Below are 23,991 nucleotides of genomic sequence, written 5' to 3'. Positions count from 1 at the left end.
CAAATGAGGTTAAGTCTGTACAGTAACTCTTACAGATTCTTACAACCATTGCATTTTTAAGGCATTGTAAGTCAGTGGCTCCTAAACCTTACTGCATTGCGAAAGGTTTCTGAATTTACCTAAAATCCTTGGAAACTTGCGAAAATATTTTTGGAAGGCCTACCCTAAACCTACTGGACCTCTAGGGATAGAACCTGGATATCTGTATTAAAAAGTAGTAATTTAAAACATTAAATATTAAAAAAAGATAAAGTTCCAGCAAATTTGATAGGTTTTACGGGGCAACCAAAACCAATACAAATTAGGTCGATATACAGAACTTGTGAGAACACCAACTCTGCAGGACTGTGCTGCTGTCCTGGGTCTTGCAAGTTTCCTGATTTTGACAGGGTGCATCCTTATCACTTTCCTATCGTTGTCTATGAGTGAAAAATATGGAGTCTTCCTTCTTTGACAGGTTTCTGCCTTATACAGGTTTTGCCTCATTTATTGTGTATGAATGCCTAAGAACAGCTGGGCCCACTGCAGTTTACCACAAATGCACTCTAGATCTGTATGAAGAAAACACACACCAGTTATCTGAGTACATTTTAAATCCACTTTAAGCTGAAAGCGAGTCTAGGAGATTACACACGTTTTCATTAGCATTTGACATCTCAGTTTACATACAGGTTAGCCCATCAAAACCTAGCACAGTGCAGGAAGGTTCTTGGATCGGGATTCAAAACACCTCGATTCCAGAGGTTGTTCTGAAAAATGCTATTCTGTGACCTTCATTTGTTATTTAATTTCTTCTGCTCTCAATTTCTATGATAAGTTAATAGCAACTAATAAAGAAATACGACACTGTGATAAATAAGGTTTTGTATTCAACTTGGCTGGGTCAGGATTCTCAGTGGTTTGGCAGTTAAGATGCAGTAATGTCCCATGATGGGACCTGCTATGCACAGCAACTGATTCAAAGAATGTTTCCTTGGAGAAGTGTTGTTTCCAACATATGTGGACCATGGAAAAGCTTGCTTGGTTGTGCTGGGTCAGATCCTGCACTTGGCTCATCACCCAACCTCCAGTTCTTTACACTTGAGGTCCTGGCCTGCCTGCCGTCTTACCTGCTGATCTTGCTTTCAGTCACTGAAGCTATGCGAGTTAGGAGATGCCTCGAGTTTGGCATCTGCCCCATGGATTTGGAACATGTCCATCTCTGTATAACTGTGTAAGCCATTTCCTCAACATAAACCTATCTGTATATGCAGAGATATAAGCTTCGCTGCTTTGTTTTGTTTTTCCGTAAAGATCCCAACCTAAGACAGCAAGTGATGCAAATGTGCTAACAAACTATCTGCTTTAGCATTTATGCATGCACTTCTCTATCCTAGATGCTAGAAGCTGCTAAGGAGCCAAGGTGCTGAGAGCCCCTCTTCCTGTTAAAGTCTAACAAAACTGCACCGTCACTGGGAGTTCTGACACGAATGGGTTTACTGGAGCCATCAAAAGGACAAGCAAGTTCAGTCTGGCTGCTAGACAAAGCAGTTCAATTATTGTTTCGCCACAATTAGGAGACCAGAAGATTCTTCGTTTTCATTACAGCTTACACATTTCCTGCAGCCTTCTTCATCCCACCCAGCAACTCAACTACTTACATATAATGAAAACATCTCATTCACAGTTACTGGGAGACACATACTTTCCGTTCACACTGTAGCGTAGCTACTGAGAACTCAGAAAAGGAGAGTACCAAGAGACCTTGGGGAGGCCCAGGTAGCTATAATTTGGGGAAGGGCTGGAGATTCCTAAATGACTGATAACTGCAAGGGGGGGAAATGGATTGAGAGGAACAACATAGTTCTTTAAAGATTATATAAAATAGACCACAGGCTAATACAGCTGATCGAATTTTCTTATTTATTAAAGAACAGAAATAAAATATGCTTTTAAAAAAATGGCATTGAAACAAGTTTATCTTTCCACTGAATAAAACTGAGGGGGGGGGGAAAGCTGGCTTTCAGATCATATATTTATTTAAAAAAATAAAATGGATTGACAAAGTTACATTATTCTGCATGCTGACAGGATTTCCCCAGCCCACGAGAGAGATTACTTCTAGAGCAATTAAAAGGTGACTGCCTCAACAATGCAACCATAGGAAACCTTTCAAGGCCAATTCAACAGCCTTGTCACTCAGTTCCACTTCAGGAGCTAGTGGGATTTATCTGTGCCACAAGCTGAGTTCACTAGTAAAAGAAAGCCTGAGAAGACATTAGACATGAAAGTCAATAAATGATGATTTGTTAAAATTATAAAGTAACCATCTTTTGGCCTGCAAATATTCTACATTAGAAATCTCCATCATTGGGGATCTGCTCCCAATGACAATTTTATTTAGAATCCAGGATGATCACAAACACATGGCCTTTTCCTGCATGCTTTCTTGAGCCACACCCTGTATGACCACATAAACAAGTTACAGAACGGGACTGGAACGTCCCATTCTCACTCAGGATCATTAAGGAGTGTTACCAATAACAAAGAATAAAAGTTATACAACATTGATTACTATAAATTACATTTGTTCTTATTTGCCCCATTCTCCTCAATATGTTGAGATTTGCTCCTTCAGAAAACACGAGTTTCCTATACAACCCCTCTGTATCATTAGTGATGATTAGAATAAGCTGTGGGGACCTTGATTCTGAAGACGTGTATGTGAAGGTGAGACGCAATTTGATTGCAGACACTGACACAATAGCGTATCAAATCAAAGAACGAGAAGACCTGGAAAAAAAGAGATGGTTAGAGTCCTAGGCCTTGCTGAGGCCCTCCCCGAACTTGATGAAGGTAAAGAAGAATGGTCTCTAACTTTCCTCCTCTCCCCAGGTGCATCTTAAATTTTAAGCAATTAGCAACTAAGTTCCCTCACTGATCCTTCCATTACACTAAAGGCCAACAATGACAGATACACTGCTCAAACAGGCCATTACATTAAGAAAGTAGCTACAAATAATAAATAAATGAATGAATGTGGCCATGCGCCAATAAAACTTTATTTATAAAAATACAGGCCATTGGCCCAAACGGTATGCTTTGCCATCTTCTGCTTTGCAGCCCCAAATTTAGAATGTCTGAGCTTCCATACAGGCAGTACAGGCATTCCAAATCCTTCCTGATCTATCACTCACTCATGGCTGACCTACTGAAACGAGAAGATCAGTACTTACAGACCAGCGCAACGCTTACCAGAGCAATCCACAGGACGATATATTCATCGATGAAACTGTTAAAATACTGATCCAAAAACAAAAGTGCTGGACCTATGAAAGCTGTGTCATGCAAGTGCATTTCGCTTTTTGTCATATGTGCAACCTATGGACAAAACAGAATCACTGATGCAGACTTTCCATGTGACATGACTAAGCGACGTAGAAAATCAGTATTGTGCCCAAATATCAAGTTTCAAGAATTAGTTAGAAATACCTAAATTGCCCACACTGAAAAACCGCCAACAACAGGAAGTCTATGTGTGAATGATGCCCATAAAAAGGGAAATATACCATGCTAACCAAGCCTTCAAAAACATTTTTCATGAGAGCCTTTAATATGAGTGTCCAGATTGAGACAGAAGCAGATAACTAAACAACAAAATTAAATGGCAGATATTAGGGAGAAAAATTACAGATGTTGACGGAGCTTCTGATAACCTTAAGTTGTAGCTTCCCAGAGGAGCAGAAATTGCTCCCACCTTGAGAGATTCTGAGTGTAGGAAACCAAGCTCTAGGACTATTTAAGATGTACAGAATGAAAACCATGGCCCAAACACCCAAACCAGATAAGAGTTAAAAACAAAGCAAACTTAGATGCTTACCACAAGCTTATTAGTGATTTTAGCAGATACAAAACCAAATGTCAGTATATAAAGACAAGGATGCTTTTCAAAAAGCTGAACTGCTGATTTCTTGTATATCATTGCAGCTAATGAGATCACTGATCCAATATGGAGAAAAGGAGAAAGGACACTTGTTCCCTGTGCAATGAAAAGAGGAAAACAATTAATAGTATCCATTCATCAGCTACATGGAGCTGCTGGGAAACAGCTCCACTCACTATAAAGAACTATATGGTACCTAACAGCCGGCGGCTCCAATAAATGAGCACCAAGTGACAAGTAGCAGCAGGAAATGGCTACGCACAAACAGGATTTCACCTAAGAGACAGGCTTGTTTATATACCAGGTCATATTTCTTTCGTGTGTAAGTATGCCTATAAGTACATATGCATATACACCCACTTCTCGAAAGATCAATTTCTTATGCAATGGAGGATGTCCACATTAGATCATACAATGGAGGCTGACAGCACATAACTGCCCAATGCCATCACTACATAATGCTCAATTACATAACAGCATGACTGGCTGCCACGCCAGAGAAGCATGGCCCAGTCAAGTCGATATATCACCTTAATCACAACAGTGTCCCTTGTGCCCCACAGATGGCATTCTTGTCTGCCAGATGTACATTGTTAGTACACAAAATAGACTAATCATTGTCATAAAGGTGAAATGTTGCATAAAGACAGCCAATAAGTGAGAAGTAGGTGTATAAACAGATAAATGTATGAATGGGCAAATAAAACTACAAGATAAGCAGAAACTCGGAATTAAATGATTTTATGGATTTCGAGTCAATTCAAACAAAACAAAGGCAACACAAAACCAAGTCTTAGTCTAAACAATCCTGAGGACTTAGGATATACTTACTGCTATCGTTGATCCATTTTTGCCAACACCACCTGTGAAGATTACACGGAAGTAATTTGTACAGGAAAATATGGTCCCTGCTACAGTACAAAGTGCAGGAAAAATTTTCACTGGAATATTCAGCACTGGAATCTTTAATGGTAGAGAGAAAGAATGATTAAGACATATTCAAACTAAAATAAAATAGGACACTCAAATATTTGATACACATTCCCAAATACTCTCCAATGCTTCTAGCTGAGTGAATTCTTAGGTAATTTCCTTTTCTGTTCCATTCCATTATGAGCCTATATAAAAATTAATCTTACTTCTCTTGATACCAACCTTAAAAAATGAACTGTGAAATTGACTGTGGTGATGTGTTAAGTATATGCCAATAAATGATTTACAAACCCCCAATTGGTCCAATTTTAACAAATCGTGTCATAAGCTAATAGGAGTCACTTCATGTACCCCCAGGTTTGGCCATAATGAACCAGAGGCTGTTTTCTGATCTTCTGCAAAAAAGAAATGTACCTTGCCTTTTATGTTGTCGATGAAAAAGAAATCCTACTTCTAAATGTGTAGTTTCTTACTAATCGCTGTGGGAAATTAGAGAGCATAAAATATTTGCAATTAGATTAGAAAATCTGCAGATTAGCGTACAAAAGAGAACAGTCCGGCAAAGCAAAGGGCGGCTGAGAAGGCCCTCATCGCCCGGGAAACCACATCAAGCACACACAGATCAGCATAGTTCCACAACTGGGGATCTAAAACATCACCATCTGCTTCCAGAAGTAAACATTATATTCCTTCCGATATTGTACGGAAATACAGATCCATTACTTAAAACACAGGCAAGTGGATCAAGATCAGGCTCTTGGTCTTGAAAACTCAATATCCATAATTTAAAAGGAAAAGCTCTAATACTGAATTTTAAAAATAATTTAAAATTTGTTTCCTTTTTTTTGTGGGAAACAGAGAATGGGAAGAGAGTGTATACAAATGGATCCTTTATTCTCATATATTAAGAAGCCTGGCAGGCTGGGTTTCTGGGAAGCCTTGATCCTTGTGAGTTGTAGATCCCAAACACATTTTTATAATCAATATTGTTCCCCCTACATCCTCCCATAATGGTGCTGCCTTAAAGTTACCTCTTACAAGACCATGGCTGATTGTTATCTAGCTGGCAGCTTTATGTATAAGGAGCAGATGTGTGCTGCTATTCTTGCTCTCTAGGCTCTGGAGACAGTCACTCCTTTTCCCGCCCCCAGCACTGGTAGGTTACTCCTCCGGTGTCCCCAGGGACCTTTGAGGTTAGGACACAACCCACTTTGTTATGTGGGTGGTCACCTATCATCAGGGGGGCTTGCGTGCCTCTAGAGCAGGTGTCCTCAAACTGCGGCCTGCAGGCGACATTTATCCGGCCTGCCGGGTGTTTCTGCCCAGATTGTTTTTTTTACTTCAAAATAAGATATGTGCAGTGTGCTTAAGAATTTGTTCATATTTAAAAAAAATATATAGTCCAGCCCTCCAACGGGTCTGAGGGACAGTGAACCGGCCCCCTGTTTAAAACATTTGAGGACCCCTGCCCTAGAGTATGTAAGCCTCTGTTGGAAATATTTTCTCTACACTGACCGAACTCCTGAAGTCATGGCTGCAAAGGTGAGCCTTTGCATGCTTTCTCTTGTCTGACGTCCCTTTTAGTTACCCCCCAATTACAGTCAACCCTCGCACACATTTTGTTGTTGGGGCTGGTACCCCACCCTTTTTGCACCTCTTTTTAGGCTTTCTGAAGCCTCAAATATCCCATATGATAGTTAAAAAAAGCAACACTAAATGACCTAATTTAATAATAGAAACAATGCTAGTAACAAGACAGCAAATATCCACAATGTAGGCTATGAATTCTTCAAGTAAAAATATTTTAATTAGAACCGTTTACACCTTTTATGACTGTAATCTGCCTACACATTCAAATTCAAATAGGAAATGTGACACTTCCCCCCTTTCTTGTGCACACATGCAATTTGAGTGGGGGGGGGTGTTGGCAAACAATAATCTTAAAGTGTATTGTTTCTTTAAAATTCTCAAGATCTTAAGTTTGTTTATGAAACTCTATGACCTCTTATGAAACTGCAGCTCTTAAAAAAACAAAACAAAAACAGCTCTGAAATTAACTGTTCAAATTTCATATTGAACTATAATTTTTCTGGTCCCCCACTCCTCCTGCACTGTAATTTTCTAAAACAAAGCAGTTCAACTTAAAAAACAAGCCTAGAATTTCACAGAATAGCCTAAATGGTCTTCCTCCTTGCTTAATGAGCTCTAATGCTTATACCCGAAATACACAACTTGTTTTCAATAGAGGAGAAAAATCAACACCATGGTTGCTTTGAACTCTTAGATTTGTTTCTGCTCTAGTTCAGGAAACCATTGACAATCTAAATCTGATGCACCTGGCTGAAATGCAATACACTGGCCAGCTTCCTGGTCTCACTTTGCCCTCCCCGCTTTCTTCTGTTCCTCCATAGACAAAGGATCTCTCTGGTCAAGGAGGAAATACTATGGTCCCCCAGGTTCCAAAGGCAGCATTGAATCCAGCCTGGACATCCCTGTATGAGAGCAGGGTACTGAGCGATCACCTGGGCACAGCCATCTCTGCAACTCTGAACTGAATGAGCATCAATGCGGTTAAATTGCTTTAGGCTCATGGAAACTGTTGTCTTTGAAAGAAAGAACAGAGAACACTAAACAAAGCTTGACAATCAGTGCATGACTAACCACAAGCAACCTGACAAGTTCCTAGACCTATGAGCAGAGTATCGGGCTAGTCTAAGGTTCTCATCGCTTCTGTTATACACAACCAAATAAAAGCTCCCAAGAGCAGGGTTTTGTTTGATTTTTGTATGTACTGTAGAGCCCCAGATATTGCAGGCGCTCAATGGACATTTATTGAAACAACATTAAGCTCTTCTCCCCTTTTCTTACTTTCTATGGAGAAGTATTGTGTTGGTAGAGTAAAAAATGTGCCTTGCTTCCCCAGTAACACTGAAAAAGGAATTTGGCTACAATGAGGCAAAGTGAAGGGAGAGCTAGTGCTAGAAGAACCCCAAACCTCACCAGGTGATCCCGTAGAAACTGGTGCCCGCTGAAACTACAAATAAGAAAAGCAGTAGACGCGTTATTTCCATCCCCTCAAAACCAAGGGAGGTGACCACAATCTAGCTTTCCCACTTTTGCTCTTTTTGGCATTATTCCACGGGACTCATCCGCTGTGTTCAGTGTATCCGCTCAATACAAATAGCCAGAATGCTACACTGAAAGCACCTTTATCTCTGGCCGACCCAGTTTCCACGGCCTTCCAGACCTAGGAAGAATAAGAGCTCTCTTCAGTCACTGAGACTGCCCCATAAGGCAGCGGAAAAAACCCTCCGCGTTCATGTCATAAAAGCATGTGTCCAAATATATCAACTTAAATTAATTAATTTTTAAATAGTTTGAAATAGAAAAACAGTATCTTAAATTCTCAACACTTTTGTTTTAATGCTTTGGGTTAATGCAGACAATTAAGCTGCCGCACTAGCATTTCTGGGGGCATAAAATTTTTCTATGTGCATTGTAAAGTATTATTTGAGATTGGAAACTTTCTCTCAAAAGATGCAAGAATGCCCTTTGGTAAATAATTTTAATATACTGTCAATAAATTCCAGTAACAAAGCAAATGTTAACACGGTGGCCAGTCTCCACCAAGAGCTTAAGGAAGAGAAACACGTTTGGATTACTGAATGTACAGTGCTTGTTAAGGGCTCAAACACAAACAACTGTGAGGATGGCACAGGACCAGGCAGCGTTTCCTTCTGTTGTGTACCGGGTTGTTAGGGATTGGAACTGACTCGCCGGCATCTAACAAACAGCAATTCTTTAAGGCAGTTCATAAAAGGACATCTTTGAAGAATGGAGTCATAAAATTCCATTCATCAAGTTCTACCTAATGATTCTTAAAATTTCCTCACATTTGTTGCCCAGGCTGGAATTTGATCGTTTCATCTACGTCTTACCAACTACTAGCTGTAAAAGCCCCACTTGCCTGTCGCTCTGGTCTGACATGGCGCATGTTGCTTTGAGGTTAGAAGCTCTCTCACTGGGGTTTCAAGTGCCAGCAGGATCACCCAAAGTGAAAAATGTCAGTGGCGCTTCCAGACCACGAAGAGACCACGAGGAAGGCGATGGACGTCCACTTCTAAGGAATGAGCCACTGAAAACACTACGGGCAGCACAGACCCTCGTCAGTTACTGAGAACCTACCGGGCAGAACGCCGTCAGATGGCGCGGGCAGATGAGCCCCTCATGGCAGAGACACTCAAAATATAACTGAGAAACAGCTGGCTTCTCAGACCATGATGGAGTAAGCCTTGGGGAAGAATGCTTTCTGGAATTCCATCTGCTTTGGGGGCATGGCTCAAAATGAGAAGAAACAGCGGCAAACATGAATTAATATTTGGAACTTGGAATGTATGAATTATGAACCAAAGAAAATTAAGAGTTGAAAAAAATGAAATGGAGGCATGAAGATTGATATTCATGGCATTCGTAAGCTGACATAGACTAGAACTGGCCATTCTGAATCAGAAAGTCATATGCCTTGCTCTGCTAGGAATAGCTCAATAAAAACCAATGAATGGAATTGCATTCATCGACAGAAAGGACATTTTACAGTCTACCCTGAAGCAGAATGCTGTCTGTGATGGGATAATACCTATCCCAATATAAGGAAATCCAATGAATACAACTATTGTTCAAATTTATGCACCAACCACCCACCAAAGCTAGTGATGCAGAAATTGAAAAATTCTACTAATGTCTTCAATCTGAAATGGCTCCAACATAAAATCAAGATAAGGTGATAATTAATGATGATGAAACACCACATTTGAAAACAAAGAGGATGGTACAGTAGATGGAAAATATGGTCTTGATGACAGAAACCAAACTGGAGATCGCATGATGGAATTTTGAAAAACTAACTACGTACTTGTTCATAGCAAAAACTTGTTTAACAACACAAAAGGTGATACACAGAGGGAATTAATTCCCCAGATGGAATACACAGGAATCAAACTGACTTCATCTGTGGGAAGGCACAATGGCAAAGCTCAATATCAGCAAGTAAAATTTTGCTGAAGATCATCCAACAGTGGTTGCAGCACTACATAGAATGGGATGCCAGAGCTTCGGGCAATTCAAAAGAGGACATGGAACAAGGGATATCACTGCTGATGTCAGATGGCTCTTGGCTCAAAGCAGAGATACCAGAAAGATGTTTACTTGTGTTTGACTATGCGAAAGCATTCAACTGCACGACTCATAACAACTAACAAGCTGTGGATAACCTTGAGAAGAATGGGAAATGCAGAACACTTCATTGTCATGCAGGACTTATACAAGCACCAAGAAAGAGTTATGCACACAGAACAAGGGAATACTGCAGGGTTTGGGTTTAAAACTAGGAAAGACGTGCATCAGTGTGGTATCTTCTCATCATAAGCATTCCCTCTGTATGCTGAACAAATAATCAGAGAAACTAGACCAGATGAAGAATGCAGCATCACAACCTACAATACGCAGAGGACTCAACCTTGCTTGCTGAATGGGAGGAGGGCTGGAAGCATTTGCTGATGAAGATCGAGGAACATGGTCAGTCTTCAGTATGGATTACAACTCAATGTAAAGAAAGCAAAAATCCTCACAACTGACCAACGACTTAACATCACGCTTAACAGAGAAAATGTTGAAGTTGTTAAAGATTTTTTCTTGCTTGGATCCACAATCAAAGCTCATGGAAGCAGCAGTCAAGAGATTTAAAGGACACATAGCATTGTGTAAATCTGCTGTCGAAACCTTTTTAAAAGGTTGAAAAGCAAGAATGTTGTTTCCTTGAGGATTGAGGTGTCCCTGACATAGCCATGTTATTTATCACAACAAATGCAATGTGAAGTTGGACACTGAATAAGGAAACCGAAGAACTGATACATTTGAACTATGGTGCTGGCAAAGAATATTGAAAGTACCTTGGACTGCCAAAGAACAGACAGATCTGGCTCGGAAGAGGTAGAGCCAGAAAGTTCCTGGAAGGAAAGGATGACGAGACTACCTCTCATGTACGTGGGACATGTTAGTAGAAAAGTCAGTTCCAAAAAGGAGAAGAGCCAGTTCCCTGGAGAAGGCATCATGTCTGGTAGAGCAGAGGGGCAGTGACAGAGGAAGGCCCTCGAGAAGATGACTGGCACAGTGGCTGCAACAAGGGGCTCAGGCAGAAGATCTGGGAGGACGGCGCAGGACCTAGCACGGTTTTGATCTGTTCTACACAGGGTCACTATGAGCTGGAACCAACACCTAACAATAAGATGGAAATGACCAGCGAATATCCACCGGTGGATTACAGGCAGGGCTTTTCTCAAGCGATGACATTCTATCTTCCTGATGAAGGATAACACAGAATATAGCTCAGACATTCCAAAAGATAGCACTCTTGGGCAACTCATACAAAATGCTAGTAGGTTTTGTTTCTTGCAATGTATAAATACTGCACTAATTTTTATATATGACTATATCTTCCCTTAACAAGAAGGAACAGAAAAGATAAATCCACTGCAACCTTTAGTAAAGCAATTTCATTGCCAGTTACTACCAAAAAAATCTGTGTACACTTTATCTGCATAACTTCATTCACAATATTCCATGGTTTTCCTTATTTAAAAGGGCAATTAGATATAAAATTGAGATTCTGAATTGTTTCAGATAATCAAACCAGAAATCCCATAAAAAATTGGTACACTGAAACTTCATAGGCAATTTCATGTACTGTATGTTAAGAAATAACAAAATAATTTTTATAGGGGGAAAATTTTCCCCCTTAAATTGTCAGTATAAGACACAGGTCAGGGACTTCTGGGAAGATGGCACCAACACAGGGTGGCCCACGTGAAGCACTCACTGTGTGATAGCCGGATGTGCAGGGGAGGAGGTCCAGCTGGGGGACTGGGCCTTTGGTCAGTTCTCCCAGGGAGAGCGCAGCTATGCTCGTCATGAACGCGGCCCCTTTGCACAGCGCTTGCCTGCATATTCACTCTTTTACCCCAATGGTTTTATTGGCACATAATTATTTACATATCACACAATAGAATAGTTCAATCGTTCAATCATATCAAGGGGACTTGTACAATCACTATCACATCTATCTTACAGCTTTCCGCCCACCGCCCCCCCCTCCATGGTTAAATCACCTTTAAAATGAGCTGTGTAATCATGATCAGTTCTAGTGTTCCCTCCCCTTGCCTCTATTATTTACTCCCGAATTCCCCTCTCTCCCTATCACACTCCACCCCCCAGCATTCCCTATAACACCCTGTATCAGTTATTGTCATGATACATCCACCCCTCCTGTGCTTCACAGTTGGGAAACCCAACAGAAAACTACAAAAAAACAAATCACTCTAAGATGGTAAGGATTAGATCATATTAATATAAAGACAAAAATACCAATAATGTATTAGAGTGAGAAGGCCCCATCAACATTCAAAAAGCCTGGGAAGATATTCCCTGTCATGGAAGAACTAAATATTTGCACACAGTACAAATTCAGGCTGTGTCGATAGGGAGGTCAATGGGCCAAGTATCGATTTTGATCCCCTATAATCCAGATTAGAGTGGTCTGTCTCTGGCTGATAGCAAAGCTCTTTGGGACTCTTGCCTTTGGCCAGAGCTCTTTTTAATTTTACACCTGCCTACACCTTGCCTCCTCCCTTGTTGGTAGGGCGGCAACTCCCAGTCTCTATCCCCGCCCCCCAGCCCCAGTTCAGCTGCTCACCAGCATGGGAGGTAACCCCAGGACAGTCTACTGATGAGGGGTATCCCATGGATACCCAAGTGGACTCCTGGAGGCCCTGGACACTGGAACCAGTAGAGCTCCCATTGGGGATAGTCCCTAGCTGAGACCTAGCTCCTTCCCCTGGTGGCAGAGGCTTGACTGTGCTCTGCAGATAAATAGCCCCAGCAATCTGGAGAGGGATCCAGCCCAGTGGGAAAGAGACTCTGGGCTCCAGGAAGTTGTTAGACTGGTTCTTGTTTCCTTCTGAGTAAAGAAATACAAACTCCTTACCCTGCCAGAGGAACAGAACCTGGTATTTCCAGGTTTCTCAGCAACTTTCCCAATGCAGACTAGGTATCCTGCGGAACTGAGGCCCAAGGTCATTAACCGTATCGCCCTCTGATCAGAAACCCCTCTTCCCAGGGGAATCCGATATAAACGCCCATCTCCACTCTAGGCCCACACATAAGGAGTGGATATCTCTGAATGTGCAGGAATCCATTGTTACAAGCACAATAATGGAAGGATCGCACTCTTTCTACATAACATACGCGATCGACTGATAAGGGACTCTGCTAGATTCAATATACCCCCCCCCCCAACCCAACCATCATAACCTCTGGAACCTGTTTCCCCCATCTCAGTCACACACACTCTCCTTTAACTTAACAAGCAAAATCACATCTCCTAAACCCACATCTTCAACTCATTAAAAATTACTATACTTAACGGGAAGGCTTCCTACGATTAATACCACCCTTAAAACCTACTCCTGAGTACCTATACCTAATCCTCTTACTCATCCAACAAACACCCTATCTTAATCTAGTCACGTTTTATAGCATCTATCTGATACTCTCCTAAAGAACCAGGCCCCTGCCATATTTCCAGAAGCCTATGTACCACCTTCAGATCAACCAAAATGTGGTGCAAACAGCCAAAACCAGCAGCTACCATAAAAAGACTAGCAAAACAAAAGTCAATTACTAAAGGTGACCCAAACCCAACAGTTTACACAGAAGCAGCAGTCCTTGAATTGTCAGAGAAAGAATATATGAAAATGCCGTTTAAGGCCATACAAGAAATTAGGGGATCAATCCTGAAAACCAATGAAAAAATAGAGATCCAAGAATCCTTATACTGAAGGGAAATCCAGGAGGTAAAGAATAATGGAGTAGAAATAAAGAAAAGGGTAAATGATCTCACCAATAGAATAGAAACACATGGAAAACCAAATCAGTAATCTCAAAGATAACCAACCAGAATTCAGTAAATGAGAGAAAGAATCAAACAAAAAAGCAAAATAATCTGAAGGAAGCCTAAAGATGACGTGGGATTCTATGAAGCAAAAAAACAAACAAACAAACAAAAAACCAAAAAATCAAATTATTGGGATGCCTGAACAGGAGGAAATAAAGCAGCCTACAGTAAAACTTTTCCACTGAATTAGGGAACCTGACAAGGATGTCCCTTATCCCCACTTGTATTCAACATTGTCCTGGAAGTCCTAGCCAGCACCTAAGAGAACAGCAAGATATCAAGGGTGTAAAATTGGGTAAAGAAGTGACAATATCCCCGATTCGCAGAAGATATGATGTTATATATTGAGAATCCTTAGGGGTCCACAACAGGATTGCTGGAAACAATAGCGTTTAGTAGAGTAGCAGGATACAAGATTAACAAACAGAAAGCAATTGGATTCCTATATACAAGTGCTGGGAATACAGAAAAAGATTTCAAGGAATCAGTACCTTTCACAATAATCACGCAGAAAGCGGAAATACCTAGGAATAAATCTAACACTAACTAATCAAAAAGGATCTACGCAAATGGAAGCACATTCCGTGTTTGTGGATCTGAAGACTCAATATTGTGAAAACCTCAATACTACCTAAAGCAATACAAATTCAATGCTGTCCTGATCCAAATTCCAGCATCATTCTTCAAAGAAATGGAAAACTGATGACCAAGCTCACATGGAAAGGGAAGAAGCCAGATAGGCTTCTCAAGAAGAACAAAGTAGGTGACCTTACACTTATTAACCTTAAAGTCTACAATACAGCTACAGGGGTCAAAACAGCCTGGTACTGACATGCTCAGACCACAAGATCAGGAAAGAAAGCCCAGAAATAAAATCATCTGCATACAGACAACTGACTCTTGACAAAAGACCCAAAGCATTAAATGGGAGGCAGATGCCCTCTTCAATAAATGGTGTTGGAAAAGCTGGATATCCACTTGCAGAAGAATGAAACAAGAGCCATATCTCACTCCATGCCCCCAAACAAACTCAAGGTGGCACAAAGATCTAAATGTAAAGCCCCAAACTATCAGGATCATAGGTGATATGATGATACCTGAAACAGATGACAATATGATTTAGCAATACCAGTACTGGGCATATACCCTAAAGAAGTAAGACTAGATCACAGACAGACATTTACGCCCCCATGTTCACTGCAGCAAAATTCACAATAGCCAGAAGCTAGAAACAGCCTAAATTCCCATCAATAGAAGAGTAGATAAAAAAAAAACTCTGGCATATATACACAATGGAATATTACACAACCCTAAGAAATACTGATGAAATCGTAAAACACCTAGACTTGGAGGGATATGGAAGATGTGTTAGTCAGGCATAAAAAGCCCACTCCCATGAGTCCACTGCTGTAGGAACAAGCAGCAGAACGGGTACAAGGCTCAACCAGACAGTCTGGGAAGGAGGCAGACCAGTGCCAACGAGCCACACACCATCCACTCCAGAAAGTATAGTGGAAGTCACTTGGCAGGAGAGAGCCTCATGACACCTGTGATCAAATTTTTTTGGGGGGTGGGGTGGGGGTGGAGAATGCTGTCTGCTGAGTGGTTGCCACATGGACCTAGGGTGAGGTTCAAGGAGAGGGAGGCAGCCCTGTCAGAGGGATGAGGCTTACTGATGGGAAGAGCAGTGCAGGAGAGGGGAGAGGGAATGGTCATGTTTGGGGCAACGTAGGTGTATATCTGTTAGTGGGAAGGGAGGGACGGCTAACCTCCAGGTGGGGGGAGGGGTGACTGAGGATGTATTTGGGGACATGAGGTGGGGGAGTGTCTTTAGTGGTGTGCAGCGGATAGACAACATTGAACTAGGGCACCTGGGGGTATCCTGGAACCCAGGCCAGGTGCCATGGAAGCCTGGGACACTGACTCCTGGATAGTCACGGTACACAGCATGCTCCAGAGGCTGTTTCGGTGAGACCCCATGCAAAAACTTCACGGGGTGAACTGGACCCTACCTCAGACACACTTGGAACCTGAGGACCAAGTTGGAAAATGCGTGGTGTCTGAGGAAGCAGAAGACAGCTGTGCCAAGAATGCTGTGCTACAAGGTCTGGCTACATCAACGCCCTACATGCTGTACTAAGATATGCATTATTCTGGCAATCCTATGACAGACATTCTGTTTTATTTTGCTTATGTTTGTTCATATTAGGGTGTATCTCAGTGGTGTGTTGCCATTGGGGGTGAATTGTGTTATTTGTTTTTTGGTAAATGAATCCAGGGATGTTGAGCCTATAGGGAAAGCAAATGGAACAAGGATTTCGGGGGAGGGGGGAGAGACAGAGTGGTAGGGGTGATAAAAAGGAGATGATGTCAAGGAAGGAGAGTATGTTTGGAGAGTGATTATGGTAGCAATTGTAAAATTCTGTTGGACATGACTGAACTATGGAATGATATATGTATTAACTCCCAAGTTACAGCAAATTAAAAGGCAAAAGAAAAAAAGACAGATCTAGGAATGAGTTTGGGGCTCACGTTAAAATCCTAGCTCCAACTTGAGAACAATTAGTTCTTACATCATGGCCTTGCTTGATACTCACCCTCAGGAAGACAGAAGATAATATAGCAATATAGTATAACAAATTATAGTATAGGTGCTGTGTCAAATGTGAAGAATTTAGATGGTGCCTGGCTATCAGATAAAATAGCGTCTGGGGGCTTGGAGGCTTTTCTCCTAACAAACAGCCATCGAAGTAGAACGTCACCTAGGTCCACATGGAAGAACTACACTATCATCAGTCATGGAAGGACTGGAATATAATTCAAAGTAGGAGGAGGGATCAGGATCAGAGCCTAGACTGTGAGCATTTGGTGTGCAGAAGGGGATGGAAGACAGTGGGAGCCCACGATTCATTTGTGGAACTAGTTGGGAAATAAACCTCTGGAGAGCCCTCCCTATCTAAAATTGAGGGACAGGAGGAAAGTGATCAGCAAACAGTACTCAGAAGAGTGGAGTGAGTAGAGATCAAAGGCATAAATCGAACTTGAACAGTTAAAATTTATTAGCAGATTCCCCCTTTTCTGTATTTTTGGGGTATACTGTGTATGGTTTCTGTCTGTTTTTTGTACACTCTAATAGAGCTCTTGAGGTAGGTAGACCTCTTGAAGCTGTGTTACATGGCTTTTCCATGTTTCGGTATATGAAACCCAGAACTGATGAACCTACAGGGGCAGCAAGTAGAATAAAGGGGTGGTTAGTGAGGGGTACAGTGGTGGTAGTAGGGTAAAAGGGAGATGATGTTAAGGTGTCCACGTAGAAAAGCAATGTTTGGAAACAGATTATAGTAGCAATTGCACACATCTACTTGATGTAATTGAAATATGGAAGTCAATCCTGTCTTTGGCTTGTCCACGTTTACACCATGATCTCCTGTTTCTTTACCTATAAAATAGGAAGGCAGTAACAACTTAAGATTCTCACCTGACTTCAAAAGCAAAAGCCCTGGAACAGATCTACTGTATCACAGAACACCAAATGGTACAATGTATCATACCTTCACCCTAGGGAAGTTTGCATCCTACTGGTTCCAGAACTGTTCATTCCAGGAAAGAGTACAATAAATACATATTATCCTTTAACTGGATTATATTATTTTAGAAAATACAAGCAACATCAGCATGCATTACATGGGATACACAATGTGAACAGTTACCATAGATTGCCAAAAAGGTGGTCCTCCAATCACTGCCAGCAAATGCATGATTATTATGAAGATTTGCACTTCAGTCACATCAATTCTGATTAGGTACAAAAAGCCAAAGAAAGCAGAATTACTCAAAACAAATTCAAGTTAATTACTTGCAAGCTTAGCAGCATTCCTCTATCATGCACAATAGGTAAAAACTCTCAAATATGGAAGAAAGGGGAAAGGAGACATCAAAAATTTGTTATGAGCAAAATCAAATAAAATCCAGAGGCTTTTAATTTAATTTGATGAATTTCACAGAGCAATAAAAACCCCTCCTTTACAAAAAAAATTTGACTAAATGGAAGCTGGGCCTTAAACTATATCTTAACCTTTCCCACCAAACACAAAGGGGCTGGGGATGAATTTCAGATGTCAAGCAGAGGATGACTGCACTGCCGGATAACATGAAACCTTTGTCGTATCAGATGGGAAGAATGGTACGCAGTATTTATCACTGAGGCCTTGCAAAACTGACCGCTGTTAGGTATCTTCACTTAACACTTGCCATGGCATATGTGTGGAAAATTCACCTAGATTCTTAATCAAATGATTACTCTCACTAAGTCAGCTACCTAAGAGTTCTAAAAAGAATATTCCGAGAGAAGTCAAGAATGACATTTTAGGGTTGCTGAAAAATATTTTACAGTCAAGAAGAGATACGCCTGATGCAAAAACAGGGCAGGAGAAATTAGAAGCCCGAAAGTCTGAAGAAAAATAAAAAAGGAAAGAAAGAAAGAATATTGGCAAAAGATTGAGGAGCAAAGCATAAACTGGTATTCCGTTCTGCAGACTAGCATTTCATATAACCTTGTGCTTATCATTCTCAGACTATGGGACCCAGATACCTGACTTTTAGAATTGTATCCACCCTACAGCTATGCTTGCACAAAATGATATTTGTACAAGGCTCTTCATGATAATATCATGTATAATAAAGTTTTTTAAAAGAGTTTTTAAAAATCTCTCAATGGTGAGGTGGTTACATAAATTTAGTATTTCCGTAAAAATGAAATAAATGTTACAGCTTTTAAAAAAGTGGGGCAGCTTCTTATATAATGATATGAAAAAATAGCCAAAATATATTAAGTGAAAAAGAAAAGCTGCATAATGATACATATTTTTTGTATCTAAGGGGAAAAACAGTATTGGTTTTATTTTTGCCAGTAACAAATTTCTGGAAGGATACATTATAAACTACGGAAAGCAGTCACCTTTGGGGAGGACAGTGTGGGAACTGGGAATCTGGGAGATACGGTTAGGAAGAAGACTTTTCACTGTATGCCTCTTTCAGAATGCTAGCTTCTAAAATAACGTAAAACTGGCCTAAGAAGGTACATCTTTTAAACCAGTAACTAGTCTAAGAAAACCACATCAATCATTGCAAAGGGGTTCATTCCTAAAGCAGGATGGAACCCCCATTTCCAAAATTGATACCTATAGACAACCTATGTGAACTTCAGATAGTAATCTCCCATGCCCACAATAACTGGATTGGAACCAGTCTCTCACTACTAAAAAAAACCTGGGCTGTGTTCTCCTGTTTTTTAAGCAGAAGCTTGTTACACTGAAAACATGTAGTGTGGTGCCCTTCTCTTGATATACACATTTAATGGAGAAAGAAAAATGGACTGAGTTAGGCTGAAAGAATCTGTAGTGCTGACCTGGTGAGTGGTGTTGCCAATAAAAGGGATTAGACTCAGGAGCAGATTCAGGAGACTAAGCAGGTGTCAAAGATGATCGACTCTGTCTTGGGTGGAGGAGGGTAGACATCTTATATTTTGCTGGATATATGAAGTAGCCTTTTGGAAGGGGAAGGGCCAGAAGTATAGAATTACTAAATAAAAATAGAGGGAACCTCATGCAGTTAATCTCTGTACCTTGGGCAAATGTAAAAGAGAATAGGAAACATGAAAAATCTTTATGAAGCTCCACACTGGGTTTCCTAGAAAAGTTTTATGGAATATCCTGTTTGGCAATTTTGGAAGACAAAATTTTCTAACCAATCTGATATTGTCATGATATTTATATCAACAATGCTTTAATGCTAGGAGAGAGGGCCAGGGTAAAAAACTTACTTACCAGTTGGTAGTTAGCTAGGATTATATTATCTTGTTTTCTTAACTGACTTAGCACTCCAGAATGAGTCCCCTCCTGCTCTCACCAAACTGAACCATGAGATCTGCCTATGACCACTCCTGGAAGTATGGTTCTAAATCTTCAATCGCAATGACCAGGAGTGTGGGTGTGCGGCCATTTCCAGGCATGGAAATGAACAATGAGTGACAAGTTAAAAGACTGTGTTAAAAGGGAGCTAAGTTACATGATGGTTCATTTATACCCCTTTCCACTAATAGGTCTCTTACTATGGGCCGAATTGATTCCAAAGTAAAAAACTGGCTCATTTTAATCTATTTTGGTCATTCAAGAAACAGTTATGTAGAAAGGTGAAAATTATAAAAGAATGTATTATTTATGTAATCACTACATTTTATACATAAGATTATGGAGAATAATGGATGGTAGTCTAAAGTATTGGGACTAAACAAAACATCCACCATCATCACATACATAAAAACGCCCTTCAAGACACATGGATTGAAGAGTGACTTAGATCTATCTACATGTCCGTGAAAAAAAATAAATCTCTTATTTATACAATAGATGACTTCAACCTAGCAGTTCTAGGAGGGGCAATCCACACTAAACATTTGTTGTTGCTGTTTTGGGGTGGGGGGTGTAACCATGAAGGTAAGTGAATAACTTGACTGGTATTACTTTAAAATAATTTTGCATATCTATTTATTTCATGTTGTCAAACGAAGGGAAAAAAGATTCCCTCAATTGTTGTTGGTAACAATAATGTGTACTCTAGTCAAAACACACTTAAGTTACTACAACAAACCAATGCACTTCTTGCTGGTTGTCACAGGTGTGTGCGAGGTGGGGGGAGCTGGACGGAAACGAGCAAACTGCTACTATTCCCATTTTTCTGACTGGAGGGGGAGGTACCAATGCAGCAGTCCAGAGTCAAAATAACCTTCAACATCCACAATATATTTCTTGGGTCAATTATTCCTTAGACTGGCCAAGTGATGACAACACAGAGTGCACAAAGTATCTTAAGTAAACATGAGCAATTTTAACTTCTAATCAGGGGAACAGAGACTATCTCCAGGGGGAGTTGGGGCTCTCAAGGAGCCTTTACCATCACAGAAAGGCAGCATAGGAAATTCCCCTGATCACAGTAATTACTGCGTCAGAAGAACAAAATGGCCTTTAAAAGTGATAAAGTGGGGCAACTACTCTCAACTCTGTGCTGCGCAATTGTCACGCAGCTTTCTATCCTGCAAGTTTCACTTTCATTTCTGGGTGCAGACATACACCTGAGACATGTATTTGGTCTGAATCGCACAAGACTCAGTATTAACTGAGGTATACAAAGAGATTTAGCTGATTTTCTGTGAAAGTTGATAAATATGTTCATCAATTTTCCCCAGGAATCTTTGCAACTCTCCCCTCAACAACAAAAAGACAAACTAATCTATTTCTTTTCTGTCGACATGTGACACATCCATCAGAGACGAACTTCTAAACATACGTTTACATCTGTAACTAACTTCTAAACATACGTTTCTTATTAAACAAGTAATAAATATAATTGGATTACACTTTAGGCTGACTATTAGTTTGGCTAAGGACGTATCTGGTAACCATTCACACCCGCTGCTCTGGCAGTCTGCCTCTGTGGAGATCAACGACTTGGTAGCACAGGGAGGCAGTTCTGCTCTGGTCTATATGGTGAATAGGGGTTGGAACCACTCCAACCACAGGGCTGTGTTTAGCATTAGTTGGCTAACAAAATATGCACTAGGGATATATTCATAATACAACCTACTAGAGTACCATCATAGGACATTACTTTTTGTTTCAGTTAGCCTAATTTACACATTTGCTCCCCGTGTGGAATTTTTATATCTTTCTATACTGCTCATTTGTATGTGGCTGGCAATATGGAACATTCTGTCTGGAGGGCTATGCCTAAACTTTGAGGGTTTTTAAGATATGGAGGATGATTGCTTGTGCATCATTAATGCTACTCTTCCTGTTTTATCTGATAATCACGGTCAACATTTACATCTTGTGATTCGAGTAAGGGAAGCTAGTTGGAAAAGTGCACCATCCCCTCCAAAATGTGCATTCCAGTGTAACAGTGTGTACGCTCTATGCACGTTGGTCACAAGTTGGAAGGCATTAGGCTTGTTGGGCTGCCAGACTCCCTGCCGTGCCAACTGTCACAATCCACTTCTTCCATCTTGGAGTTGGTGAATTTGTCTCTGTTGTTCCAGAGCACAAACTTTGATTAGGAGTGACAATAATGTCAAAGAAATTCTGATTTCTACATTCAACTTGTGAGCTGTTTAAAAATTCATATATATATATATATATTTAAAAAGTCATCTATGCAATGACTTTACCAAGAAAATAAGAGGTGGGGCCAGATGTTGGTGAGCGGAAAGATTAGTCTACAAAGTCAACTTACTGCCTTCCAATATTGTACTTTTCTATCATTGGTAAGGGTCAAACTGAGCAGGCCAAGTTTAGATTCATGTTTACTGTTAAATAACATTAGCCATAGAGCGGACCAATGAGTTTTTTTAATTCAGGTGCTATATATAAACAGACAAGTATAAGCATCTATTTGAGGTAAGCTAAATTACTAAAAACAGTATTACCTACCAAATGATCTTAGAGTTACCTGAGCATATTACAAAGAAAAAGTTCAGCAAGTGACTGAGTAAGGGAAAAATATAGCCAAAGGCTAGAATAGAAAAAGTCTCCTCATAGAAAAGAAATTAAAATTTAAGCCTCAAATAAAAAGGACAGCCTACCCTCATAGCCTCCAGAGAAAGCAAAAAAAGCAGTTAGGAGTCTCTCACTTAACTTAGTGAAATGCACGAGACAGGGGCTATGGACCTAGTCATTTTCTCCAACTAGCATAACAAACTCTAGAAGAAATCTGGAAACTGTTGGAAGTTCCCAGATTTAACAAGGGTCCTAAAATTCATATAATGATAACTGACACTAGATGCCAGGCACTGTAATGATCAAAGTCCATTAATAACTCTTCTAACCTTTACAACTACCCTGAGAGGTGAAATGAATGCCCTCATTTTACAGATGAAGACATTTAATCAGAAAAGTTGGTCACTTTTCCTAAGGTCTAGAAGTAATTAGTAGATAAGAGGAGTGCCACGTACATGCTTTCTTCGACTCTTGTACTAGTTAGTCTCCCAAGCAACTGGGGGAAATACTTGGCGCAAGGCTCTGACTTGTTATCACCAAGACGGCCGCATGTCTCAAGCTGGTGCTTGCAATAGTCTAACCCGGGAGTGCGTACTCTACTGCCGACCACACTATTAAAGCAAAGTCAGACAATTTCAAATCCGGGAATCTTAATGAAGCCTTCTTTTGTTACAACTATCTATCAGGTTTCCATATGTTCTTCCAACTGCTTGACCTGCAGAAGAACTGAATCAAAGTCTAATGTTCTAATAAATAAACCATTTCACATTATAGTGTGGAAGATGGTGGACTATGCAAATGGGCTGCTCATTTCCTACACATGATCTTAGCCAAAAGGCCGAGAAGCGATAGGGCTGCTCATTTCCTAATAAATCATTGCTACCTTTTAAAAGTCAGTCAAAATTCTAATTCAGAGATAAAAAGACCTATTATACTTAATACTATCTTAAGGAGATATGTATTAACAGGAAAATAAATGAAAAAGGAGGATGTTTAAGAAATGTTTGCAGAGGCATGAAAGCTAGGATTCTTAGTTCTGAAAGCACAGCATAGAGGGAAACAATACACAAAGAAAACAGAAATGAGAACCGCGTCTAGCATTATTTTTAAAATTCAAATCATTAAAAATCCAAGTAGAAAAACTAGTACTAGATTGCTTATAGAATATGCTAAAGAAGACACTAAGCAGATTCTTTGCTACATTAAAGGAGTCCTCATAACTCACTTGTGTAAAGAAAACTCTGCTTGCTTTATCTGTTTTCCAGATATAAATACCAAAAACATTCTATTTAATGGGGGAAAGGTATTTCTTTATATATATTATATATTTAATAAATATATTTGAACATATATTAAAATATATAATATATATTATAGAGTTAGAAAGGATGCTAGATACATAGATATATGGGATAGAATTTTTAGCATTACCATCATCAGAAATATTACTTTCCAAAAATTTGTTCAATAGGGTGGATTTTTATTGCCCTATTTTAAGTTACAAAAGAATTGTTTTCTAATAGCCTGTTTGTCTGTGAAATACCACCAGGAAGACTGCTACTTTTCATTTTTAATGACTC

General features: G+C 40.2%; 1 protein-coding gene across 3 annotated transcripts in view; it reads right to left on the bottom strand.

The window, feature by feature from the left end:
* Positions 1–1,885: 1,885 nt before the first annotated feature.
* CEPT1 (choline/ethanolamine phosphotransferase 1) overlaps positions 1,886–23,991 on the bottom strand; it is a 49,299-nt gene continuing 27,193 nt past the window's right edge. For all 3 annotated transcript variants that reach the window (XM_075559293.1, XM_075559288.1, XM_075559299.1), the window contains exons 5-9: positions 17,573–17,657; positions 4,754–4,885; positions 3,860–4,018; positions 3,235–3,360; positions 1,886–2,772 (exon numbers count right to left, since the gene is read on the bottom strand). In XM_075559293.1, the coding sequence (XP_075415408.1) occupies positions 2,653–2,772; positions 3,235–3,360; positions 3,860–4,018; positions 4,754–4,885; positions 17,573–17,657 (622 nt within the window). In that variant the 3' untranslated portion in view covers positions 1,886–2,652. The remainder of the gene's footprint in view (positions 2,773–3,234; positions 3,361–3,859; positions 4,019–4,753; positions 4,886–17,572; positions 17,658–23,991) is intronic.

The sequence above is a fragment of the Tenrec ecaudatus genome, chromosome 1 (assembly GCF_050624435.1).
Source record: "Tenrec ecaudatus isolate mTenEca1 chromosome 1, mTenEca1.hap1, whole genome shotgun sequence".
Classification (NCBI taxonomy): Eukaryota; Metazoa; Chordata; class Mammalia; order Afrosoricida; family Tenrecidae; genus Tenrec; species Tenrec ecaudatus.
The sequence above is the reverse complement of the archived record's forward strand: the minus strand, read 5'-3'. Positions and strand labels throughout refer to the sequence as shown.